This window comes from Dipodomys ordii, unplaced genomic scaffold, assembly GCF_000151885.1.
Source record: "Dipodomys ordii isolate 6190 unplaced genomic scaffold, Dord_2.0 Scaffold1, whole genome shotgun sequence".
NCBI classification, from domain to species: Eukaryota; Metazoa; Chordata; class Mammalia; order Rodentia; family Heteromyidae; genus Dipodomys; species Dipodomys ordii.
In genome coordinates, this window is record NW_012267217.1 from 38,462,806 (window position 1) to 38,475,292 (window position 12,487).

General features: G+C 40.4%; 1 protein-coding gene across 1 annotated transcript in view; it reads right to left on the minus strand.

The window, feature by feature from the left end:
- Mpp4 (membrane protein, palmitoylated 4 (MAGUK p55 subfamily member 4)) overlaps positions 1-5,651 on the minus strand; it is a 37,578-nt gene extending 31,927 nt beyond the window's left edge. Inside the window, exons 1-3 of the mRNA XM_013037757.1 lie at positions 5,576-5,651; positions 4,417-4,538; positions 2,683-2,760 (exon numbers count right to left, since the gene is read on the minus strand). Of these exons, the coding sequence (XP_012893211.1) occupies positions 2,683-2,760; positions 4,417-4,538; positions 5,576-5,651 (276 nt within the window). The remainder of the gene's footprint in view (positions 1-2,682; positions 2,761-4,416; positions 4,539-5,575) is intronic.
- Between the last annotated feature and the right edge of the window lie 6,836 nt (positions 5,652-12,487).

Consider the following 12,487-nt stretch of genomic DNA (forward strand, 5'->3'; position numbering starts at 1 on the left):
GCATATACAAAAATAGGACAAATGAAGTCTGTGAAATTGTTTTAATAGAAGGGCAGATGGAATGAGGTAAAGTGATAGAGAGGGTGAATTTGATAAAGGTCACACATTGTATGCATGTGTGAAAACATCACAGTGAAACCCCTTCAGACAACCAATATAGGCTAATCAAAAAAATCTTCTTTGCCCAGTCAACCTCACCCTGGCTAAATAGCAGACAGGCTAACATGACATTAAACTTTACGATAGCAAGTAGAATCTAAGACTTAGGGTTAATCTAAACCCCAGTGCCCAACCCTGGCACAATTTTCTGATAGCATGTGAACCAAGACTCATTCCCTTTGATGGCACTGAAGTAACTGTTCATTAAAGTCAACTCTTATGAGCAAATAACACTGGGTTTCAAGTAAAGGGAAGGGGATTCACAACCCAGGATACTCTACCTCCAAATACAAAATGGGAATAAGAATTTCTATTTCAGGATATATTATTTGATAACAGTATTAATGTTTACTGCAATATAAAAGAGATAGAATAAGTCCTGATCTCTTTGCTATGCTTTAAATGTAGACCTGTGTTCAGAGGATATAAAGTCTTTCAAGATGTGTACCCATGAATCCTCAGAAGTCAAGCATCATTACATGTGTGAAAACAAGCAGTTTACAAAGGTTTAACCCCCCCCCACTAGGACTAGACCTGAATAAAATATCACATGTGTGAACTGGGGGTATAGCTCAAGTGGGAGTATGCCTACTGTGAGCCAAAAAGCTGAGAGGGCGAAGTCCAAAGTCTAAGCTCCAGTACCCGCACACGCACACGCACACACATGCATGCACACACACACACACACATACACACCAACATACAAAAATAAATAAATAACACACGTGTGTTTATCTGTGGACAAGTGAGAATGATTTGAATTGTTGATTACTGGAATTAAGTGTATAGTTTTTTCCTCTTTCTTGTTTTGAATTTTTCATGATATAGGTAATAATAAATAGATCACATTTATTCATCCAATTAAACAAATATTTACTGAACACTTTTTTCTTCCCAGTCCAGGGGCTTGAACTCAGGGCCTGGGAGCTCAAGACTAACACTCTACCTCTTGAGCCACAGTGCCACTTCTGGCATTTTCTGTTTATATGGTACTGAGGAATCGAACCCAGGGCTTCATGCATGCTAGCAAGCAGTCTACCACTAGGTCACATTTCCAGCCCTACTGAACACTTTTTGTGTTCTGGGTACACAAAAATGTTAGGTGGTTCAGAAATAGCAGTAAAGAGACAAAAATTGGCATTCAGTTTACATTCCAGAGAGGAAACAAAGAAAGATTAAAATATGTAAATGAACAATTTTGTTTGGTATTCAAAGGATTAGAAAGAAAATTAAACCAGTGAAGTTGGCTAGGATGTACCAGGAGAAAAATGCAAATTTAGTTATTTGTTTTTAACTTTTACGGGTCTGGGGCTTGAACTCAGGGCCTGGGCACTGTCCCTAGGCTTCTTTTGCTCAAGGTTAGCACTTTACCACTTTGAGCCACAATGCTGTTTCCAGCCTTTACTGTTCATGTGGTACTAGGAATCAAACCCAGGGCTTCATGCAAGCTAGGCACGAGCCTCATTCCCAGCCCCAGAAATGCAATTTTAGATGGGTCACCAAGGAAAGCTTCACTGAGGACATGACCTTTGAGTGGAATAAATCATATGCATACATGAGCAAGAGCATAGCTGACACGGAGTGGCAAACACAAAGGGCCTGCAGCAGGAGATTGTCTGTGAATTCAAACCACCACAAGGGACCAATGTGGCTGCAGCAGAGCAAGTAGGCAGAACAAGTAGCCGCCATGTTTGCCTATATAAGAACTTCAGTGTTTTCTCAGAGGTGGGAAGTCATCAGAAGGATTTGAGTAGAGAAGCAACATAATTTGACTTGTTTTTAGGAGGATCTCTGGCTGCTTTGTTGCAAATAGACTAGAAGAGACAAGGGTAGAACCAGGAGGCCAAGTAGGAGGCTATATTGCAATGACCTGAGTATGAGATGATAGGGGAGGTGAGATTCTGGATGCATTTGAAAATAGAGCTGACAGGATTTGCCATCAAACTGGGTGTGAGGTATCAAAGAAAGAGTCAAAGGTGACCCCTTTGGGCACTGCATGAATAGAGATGTTATGAAATGAGATATAAATGGCTTCAAGAGATGCAGATTGGAGAGGCAACAGTAGCTGGGATTGGGATATTGATTAAACATTCAAATAGATTGAGGTAGAGAGGTAGTTTGACACTAATATAGAGTCCAGGCTAGATATCTAAATGAAAGAAAAATTACTATAACATTCTCTTGCCTACATAGGGTCAATTGAGCCCAAAGTAGAGAAAAGTGGGAATATGCAAAAAATGTATGTGTGTTTAGGGAACTATTTTAATTTTGGATTATAGCCAGATAAGTTTTCCTCCTTTACTGAGACACATAATTGGGCTGGGGATGTACCTTAGTGGTAGAGCACTGTCTAACATGCACAAGGCTTTGGGTTCCATCTCCAGTACTACAAAAAAAAGCGGGGAAGAGGGATGATACATAATCATCAAATCTTCCAACAGAGTTTCCAGTCATTTAAATAGTCAGGAGAGATAATAAGGAATTAGTGAAAGATCCACCAGTCTGTGGAGTAAAATCACTTACCTCATGAGATAACTTCTGGGCATAGGGTGTGGCAGGAGCTAGTTTCTTTTCTTTAAATTCCTGGAGGCAGTCATAAATCTGTCAAAAGGCAAAAATGGAGTTAAGGTTCTCAAAGGGACGAAGGGCTCTCCTAAGGTTCTTCTCAAGCCATGGTCCAGGGCTGCAGTTATTTTAAGGCTCAGATGATGGAGGAGATGCTTCCATACTCAATCTTGGGTGGCTGTTGATAGGATCAAACTAGTTCTCATGGAAGTGTGTTGTTATAAAGTAGGGATCCCTCCAAGTACTTAACCTCTTCTACACATAACTATGTAAAAGGATCTTTCTTAATTCTATTTGTTCAGAACACAATTATAGTAGAAGCACCTATTATTGTATAGTGTGTGAAATTGTAACCAGATTTAAAAAGAAGAAACCACTAGGGTAAGAAAATGTTACAGGAAGTGGCGCTGTAGCTCAAGTGGTAGAACGCTTGCCTTGAGTTGAAGAGCTGAGGGACAACGCCCAGGCCCAGAGTTCAAGCCCCATGACCGACAAAAAAAAAAAAAAACAAAACTATATAGAAAATGTTACAATGTCCAAACAGAACTACAGATGTTTCACTTTACGAATTTTTACAAGAAATGAGTTTTTAAAAGCATTTTTATTTGTCCAGAGTTGGCCTCAAGGACAAAAGGTTGTACACAGCTAATAAAGGGCTGCTAGTGGCCATTCCTGTGGCTGCTTTGCTATCCTAGGAACCCCTGGAAACAAAGAACTGAAGGCAAAAAAGGAATGAAAGGTTGCTCTTTTCCACCTAAGTGAATTCTTCCTTAAGCTAAGAGCTGTGCAAAACTCTTTTCTGAGGATTGTCTTCTCAGAATTTTTTTCAATGTTGAAATTTCTTGCCAAGGGACAAGTGACACCAATGGGTAACTCCTATGGTTTCATTTATCCCCACTAAATTCATATAGTAAAATCCTCACCGCTGGGGCTAGGAAGTTGATTCAGTGGTAGAGTGCTTGTCTTGCATGTATGAGGTCCTGGGTTCCATTCCTCAGCACCACATAAGCAGAAAAAAGCTGGAAGTGGTGCTGTAGCTTAAGTGGTAGAACACTAGCCTTGAGCTGAAGAGCTGAGGGACAGTGCCCAGGCCCAGAGTTCAGCCCCCCCCCACCCTCACCATTCATTGTCGTACACACACACACACACACACACACACACACACCCTCACCATTCATTGTCGTACACACACACACACACACCCTCACCATTCATTGTACACACACACACACACACACACCCTCACCATTCATTGTACACACACACACACACACACACACCCTCACACACACACACACACACACACACACACACACACACACACACACACACACACACACACCCTCACCATTCATTGTCGTATTAGGAGGTAAGGACTTTGGGAGAGGATTAGGTCAGCTAAAAGGAATGGAATTAGTGCTTATAAACACCTGAGAGGGAGAGAGTTCCTAGTCCTTTCTACCATGTGAGGTTACAGGAAAAGACCACCCTCTTAAGAATATGGAAACCAGACACCACATCTGCCAGCACCTTGACCTGCACTGCCCAGTCTTCAGATCTCTGAGAAATAAATGCCTGTTGACTATAAGCCACTCACTTTGTGGTATATTGTTACAGCAGTTTAATAGAATTACATAGTTTTGTTTTTTTTTGACCATCATAGCAAGCCAGCTTCTAAGCTGGAGTGCTCACCTTAAGCAGAGCCTGCAGCCACGGGGAGTGGAGGAGATCATACAAGAGACATAATCCATTCACATCACGGCTGTAGAAGAGACTCAGCTCTTGCAGCAGAAGCCTGAGGATACTGGACAGGCCTAAAAGGAGAAAAGAGCAAAGAACAGTTGGCAGGTGGGGGTTAGCAAGAAAGTCAAATGTGAGTATGAAAGGCAGCTCAGATTGCTGAGCATGCCAGAGGGTCTCATGATGAATGGAAATGACACTGGATTTTAGGCTAAAACTCTGGCTTCAAACTGGCTCCATTACTGATGTTAAGAATTTCAGAAAGCCATGTGACTATCTGAAGATACTTCCTTGTGGGAAGTGCAAGGATGCTTGTTTTCTTATAGAGATCTGGCTAGCATTATACAAAATAGATGAAAATATACAGATGTAAGATATGATGAGAATAAGACATTGCTTTCCTTTCCTCCATCTTACCAGCCTATGGTTCATCCCTTTTTGGAAGTCCTTATTGAAAACTTTTGTTGTTGTTTTGTTGATCATTGGGCTTGAACTCAGGAACTGGGCACAGTCCCTGGAGCCACAGTTCCACTCTGGTTTTCTGGTGGTTAATTGGAATTAAAAATCTCACAGACTTTCCTGCCTGGACTTGCTTTGAAGTGTGATCCTCAGATGTAAGCCCCCTGTGTAGCTAAGATTACAGGCCTGAGCCACCAGTGTCCAGTTTTCATATTTTTAACACAAATTTCAGTATTCTGCGTATAAGGGCTAAATAGATTTTAGCAAATAAAAATTTTATTTTGTAGTGATAACTTGAATATGAACAAGTTTTATATGAAACATGGTATGGGGAGGACTGTGAATCTACCATGTCAAATTTCTTTCTTCTCTGCCTTGAAAACTGCCTTCATTAAGATGTATTTATAAATGGCTTTGTTGAATGGCAACTCCTTTGGATAACTACGTAAAGATTATAAACATATAATTAAAAAAGAAAATTGCTTTCAAAACTATCACTAGTAGCTATATTGTGGAAATCAAAAGCTGCAGAACAAGCCCTTTGAAGGGATCCCAGTAAATCATTTAGGTTTTGCTCTGTGCATTTGAGCACAATCTAGAGTGAAATTATAAGGCCTTTCTGGACTAGGAAAGGAAGCCTGGTGACACATACCATTTTCAGGATTGGTTGCAGTAGAAAACTTCCTGTCCTTGTCTGGCAGGTCTGCTTCTTTGTCTGAGTGTATCATTCTCTGCTTAAGCTTCCAAAGGCCACTCAGAACTAGGAAACAGACAACACATAGCTTGCTCAAGCACACTGACCACACAGCTCTTAGTACACAGAAATGAATTTTTAGCAGCATCTATTGAACAGACTAGGCACGGTGCCACACATTGGGACAAACATCAAATAAAACATACCCATTTGGGCTGGGAAGGTGGCTCAGTGGTAGAGTGCTTGCCTTGCATGCATGAGGCTCTGGGTTCGATTCCTCAGCACCACATAAGCAGAAAAAGCTGGAAGTGGCCCTGTGCTTCAGTGCTAGAGTGCTAGCCCTGAGCTGAAGAGCTGAGGGACAGTGCCCAGGCTAGAGTTCAGGCCCCATGACCAAAACAAAAACAAAAAACCCTTCCCTGTGACACTTCCTTTCCAAACTTACCATCAACAGCTGTGTGAAAGAAAACAATTTCACTTTCTCAACTCCTGTTTTTTTTTAAACAAGTGATAATGTTATATTTATTTACCATCCATGTTGTGCCTTGTTGATCTTACCTATCGTTAAAAGAAGGGCTTTCTCCATCCCAAATGCACACAGGATTCCTATATTGCACCTTGTAGTTCTTCATAAAGATGTAACTGGCCGCAATCACCCATTTGTCATTAGTGACCTTATTGTAACCATAGGCTACTGCTGTGGCATCCACTCAGAATTTAGAGGCAACATGATAATAATCTAATGTTTTCTATGTAGTCTTCATGCCTCAATCCCACAATATATCAGCTACAATGCTCATCTTTAACGATTGATTTGAAATGCTTATTTTTACAGATTGTTCTCTACATTGCTTTAGATAGTCTTAGTTCCAAGAAATAGAAGCCCAAAATAACATTGGCTTAGCAAAGTGGGAATTGTTCCCATGGGAAAGCTCGGAAGCTAAGGACTGGCAGGGCTGCCTAGCTCCATAAAGTCCTCAGGGCATAGGCTCCTTCCAGTTCACTGTTCTACCACATGGAGAGTATGGTACAGTTCTCATCTTCCTGCTCCAATATGGTGGCTGGAGCTCAGGGAAGGGATTAAGCAACCAATGGCAAAGGGACATGCCCATTGCTATTCATGAAACTTTTCCAAAAATAAGAGGAGTCACTATGTGCTCTATCAATTCCTCAAATGTCTCAATAACTTTCATGACACTGGGAATACAAAAACAAAAATCCCCCTCAATATCTGAACCTGGTACCCACATTTCTCTATATATAATCACACATATTTTGCCAGTGTTGGTTATGCATTGATTTTAATGAAATGTTACCAACATAATTGAGAAATGAATTTATTTTGTTTTACAAATGAAACTTTACAAAGTTGTCTGCCAATAGGGAAATCATGTCATTAATAGTAATGTTGCTTGTGGAATTAAAGAAATCAGTTTAGATTCCAGATTCAATCAAAATTTGGTATTGTTGGGCCTTCCCCTTGCTCATCGACCCACTCAGCCCACTGAGATTCTGAGCCTTTCTCTGGGACCTGCTTTTTAAGTTTATGAATTCAGGGCGGGGAAGGTGGCTCAGTGATAGAGCGCTTGCCTTGCATGCCTGAGGCCCTGGGTTTGATTCCTCAGCACCACATAAGCAAAAAGAAAAAAGCCGGAAGTGGCGCTGTGGCTCAAGTAGTAGAGTGCTCGCCTTGAGCTGAAGAGCTGAGGGACAGCACCCAGGCCCAGAGTTCAGGCCCCACGACTGGACCCAAACAAGCAAACAAATAAGTTTATGAATTCATTCAGCCCAACAGTTGCATGTATGACTTATCTTCCTCCCTGGAGGATTCCTGTGATAGGGAGCTGGGAAAAGCAATGGAGTAGCTGCCAAACAAAATCAGGACAATGGGGACGACAGACAATCCCTTTATCTGTCACAGTAGTGTGTCTTCCAAGTCACATACCCTTGGTGAAGCAGTGTATATCACACTAACAATGCTGTATACATATCAGAAGGGGAGGGCATGTCTGCTATATGTAATGTCCAAGACTATTTTCCACTCAGCAGATAGTGGCACTGGAGACTGAGGATTTTTTAGATGAATGTATTGTAATTCATAAACAGGCAGTGTTTTGTTTTTAATCCCCCCCACTCCTCCCACCCCCACTCCCATGCCAAAGTTGTAAAGTTCATTTTTGACATAACATTGTGTACATCTCATTGTTACAATGGGTTCACCTGTATCCCTATTTAAACAATTTTTTTCCCTTCCCTTCCACAAACATCAAATACAGTGAAAACAGGGGTTATACCGTGTGGGAGGGACATACAAAGCAACAAAGAAATATCTTATGTTAGAAACAATACCAAGAAAAAACATTTGAATCCTTATCTTGGGGTTCATTCCCCTAACATCAACTTATCTGACCATTTCTGCTTGTCTCAGACATATACTAGTTATTGCAAATAAGGGAAACCATGGGATCTATGTTTCTTTGGGCCTGGCTTACTTCACTTAATATATTTTTTTCCGTCTTTCCATTTCCTAATAAATGGGGCAATGTCATTCTTTCTGATGGAGGCATAGAATTTCATTGTGTATATATACCACATTTTCTTGATCCATTCACCCTGCACCAGAATCAACTCCAAATGGGTCAAAGACCTCGGAGTCAAAGCAGACACTCTGAAAAAATTACAGGATGGAATAGGAGAAACCCTAGGTCTCCTTGGCACAGGCCCAAATTTTCTTAAAAGAGACTCAGAAACACAACAAATCAAAGAAAGGTTGGACAAATGGGATTGCATGAAATTGCAGAGCTTCTGCATGGCAAAGGACATAGCTAGCAAGATCAATAGAAAGTCCACGGATTGGGAGAAGATCTTCACTAGCCATACAATGGACAAGGGTCTCATATCTAAAATATACTTGGAACTCAAAAAATTAAATCCTCCAACAACAAATCCTCAGAGAAACAATTGCCGATAATAAGTGGGATAAAGACTTAAAGAGAACCTTCTCTGAAGAGGAAAGAAGGATGGCCAATAGACACATGAAGAAATGCTCAACCTCCCTAGCCATAAAAGAAATGCAAATCAAAACAACATTGAGATACCACCTCACTCCAGTTAGAATGGCTAAAATCAAGAACTCTAATAACAACAGATGCTGGAGGGGATGTGGACAGAAGGGAACACTACTGCATTATTGGTGGGAGTGTAAACTTGTTCAACCACTTTGGAAAGTAGTATGGAGGTTCCTCAAAAAGACTCCACAGAGCTCCCCTATGACCCAGCAATCCCACTTTGGGGCATTTACCCAAATGATCACAGACAAGAGCATACTAAAGCTACGAGCACAACTGTGTTTATTGCAGCATTATTTACCATAGCTAAGATATGGAACAAACCCAGATGCCCTTCAGTATATGAATGGATCAGGCAGTGGTTTCTATAGTGAGTTTCAATTAGAATAGCTTCTAAAGTCAAACAAGAGTGTAAGGCCCTAAGTTCAAGCCCCACTGCCAGCACCAAAAATAAACAGATAAATATAAAAAAGCTTCTAGTAAATCTACAGGCAACTTCAGGATTATCTATTTTATTATTTATTTATTTTGTCAGTTGTGAGGTCTTCACTCTGGGCCTGGGCACTGTCCCTCAGCTCTTCAGCTCAAGGCTAGTGCTCTACCACTTGAGCCACAGGGCCATTTCAGCTTTTTCTGCTTATGTGGTGCTGAGAAATGGAACCCAGAGCCTCATGCATGCAAGGCAAGCACTCTACCACTGAGTCATCTTCCCAGCCCAAGGATTATCTATTTTAAAAGGTTCCTTTGACTAACTCTTTCAACCTTACAGATATAACTAATAATTCTCTTCTGTCCAGCTGTAATGGATTCTAAACATTGCACTTGCCTAATCATCTTCAGGCTTCTATGACAAATTTACTACAGATTGAACTTTGTCATCCTCCTTCTCCCCTTTGTATTTTGGACCCTTAGTCTCCAAAGTGATGTGATTTGGAGACTGGACCTTTGGAGATAAGTAGGTTTAGGTGAGGTTACAGGGGCAGATCTTCCATGATGGCATTAGTGCCCTTCACGGAAAGCTTATTCTCTCTGTGCTATCTGACTTGTGAGGTCAGGAAATAAGTCCTCATAGGAACAAACCATGCCAGCATTTGAGAAAAAAAGGATTCCATTGTCTAAACTACCCAATAATCCTATGGTATTTTGCTGTAACCCTCTAAAATTAGAAAAAAGTAATACAAATTCCAGTATGTTGTGCTTATAGCACTCATCATTTGTTTCAATTATCATATCCATTAGCTTTCTCTGTTTCCATCTCCCAGGTATTACATCTGTAGCATGTGGTGGAGCAGAGAATTTTGAGTTGTTCATGCTGCAGCTTCACCTGAACAGTGCTTGAACTATATAGCAAGTGCACAGTATTTCCAGATGTTGCTAAGGTCAGAAAAACAAGTAGTGAGAAACAAGTAGTGAAAATATAAAAAGCTAATCTCACCCACATAGAGTTGAGCGCAGCTGGAATTTCCTCCTGAGGTGCAGGAGAGCTGAACTCTCCAGGTATGTGCCCTTCTTCTCCTCCCTGTCTTGCTTATACCAACCTTAAACCTCTTTTTCCACCATACTTTAAAATCAGGAGCTGAAGGGAATCTTCAAGAGATAATAAAACAGAACCTATACCTTTACCAGATAAGGAATTTCACAGTTAAAGAGGAATTTAGTAGAGTTCAGGAATAGAAAAACCAAAATATTATACTCTGTTTACCTAGTCCTTAAAGGTGCTGGTATCTGGAAAAAGACTGTGATGCTTCTTCTTATCATAACTTCGGCATCAACTTTGTTAGCAGAGACTTACCTGTTTCTGCTGTCTCAAGGTTGGGAATTCTTGTTTGAGATTGCAAGCACTCACCCACATACAACTCAAAGCTAATTAAATAACAAGCACAGTTTGCCAGTTCTTGTCACTGACTTACACGCTGCATTACTATTAAGTTCAAAGGCACTGGTCCTAAACATTACCTTCAGTATTTCTATTAGCTTTCAAAAATGAACTGATAACTACTCAATGTTTTAATGTTTGTTTTTCAAAATAATTCTTTAAAACAGACAGGTTCTGAAAAAAAAAGGACTTGAAAACTTAATGATAAGAAATGCTCTGTAAAAAAATGGTTTGTTTCCTGAGTCACTGCTATTGATTAGGATTAGAATAAATGCTGTTTTACTCAAGACACATGACAATACATTATTTCATACTTAAGAAATGGCTTCTCAGAGGAATCTACTCTTTCAAAAATCACACAATTTCCTATGTAATCTGAGTTACTACGAAACTCAACCAGGTAGATTCAATTACCCAGAATTCTATCTTTACCTATTAAAAATGACAGTTGTCAGAGATATCCTCTGAGGATTTTTTTTGGGCAGTCTCTTACCTCCAAGAGTATAAACATGCAATGTTGCTCCTATTCAGATGAAAGCCTGAGTAGCAAATAATAGTGGGCTATTAGCAACCAAAGTCACCTCACTGCTCTAGGTAAAACCTCTGCACATCCTCTTTGATTTAATCCACAGATCTAACCCCGCCTGATTACTCAAAATCCTCACCTGTCACAAATCATAAGCATTCCTGGCATCAAAACATCTAATTTATACCATTCTTAAACTTGTCTCTTCTCACACATTACCAGCACAATTAGCACTAAAAATATTAATATCTTTGTTGATAATGGGACTGCCATAGAAGACTTTTTTTTTTTGTCAGTCATGGGGCTTGAACTCTGGGCCTGGGTGCTGTCCCTCAGCTCTTCAGCTCAAGGCTAGCGCTCTACCACTTGAGCCACAGCGCCACTTTGGCCTTTTCTGTTTATGTGGTGCTGAGGAATTGAACCCAGGGCTTCATGCATGAGAGGCAAGCACTCTACCACTGAGCCATCTTCAAAGCCATCATCAGAAGATGATACTTTTACTGAAAGGTAAAACTGTGAAGGCACCCGGAGTAAATCAACTTCTGAACCTTTGTTTTCTCATGTTCTGGTGAAAAATATCAGGCCAATAATGAGACCCATCAGAAACAGATTGTTCTGATCCATCCTATCAAGCTTCTCTTCTGAACTTAACAAATATTTCATTCTTCTACCTCAGACTGTAGCTACAGTCAGGTCTGTCAGTATTGGGGTGGTTGGGGGAAAGACTAGTTCTGGATCTCACAGAAAGAATAGAAGACAGAGTACTGCTGAACAAGACAAAAAGCCCAAGCAGCACTGAGCATTATCTAACCTAGATTCAAAATTAAAGATGCTTCATCTCCCAATTGTAGAGGAAAAACAGAAACTTGGAAATAAAACATTTGTGAGCTTTTCAGCACAGTGTATTTTATCAAAAGCGCTTACTTTTAATGGATTTTTCATGTCTAACTCATTTTTTGAGAACTTCCAATGTAGAACTCAGCCATGAAATAATACCTGTGGCAGCTATAGCTGGAAAGAACACTGGAGCTAGAATGGAGACGGTCAGGCTGAAGTCCTAGATCTGGAAATGAGCAAATCACAGCTATGCTTTGTTGCAAAACAGGGACAAAAGGGTCGATTCCTGCCTTCCAGGGCTGCTGTGATCGACCATTCTCTGTGAATGTGAAAGATGATCATATTTGTTGCATGAACACTAAATATTTCTATTTACAAACCTGGCTGGAGGAGATTCAGTTTTCCATCAAGTGAACTCAAAATGTATCATTTTTGTTACCCAAGAAGCCTAAATATAGCATAAAGACTCTAAAGCAATTGTTTGGCTTAATCTATGACTCCAATAAAATGATGGATTGCAACATTTTCCTTAGAATGGAGACTGACTACCATCACTTGAGAAT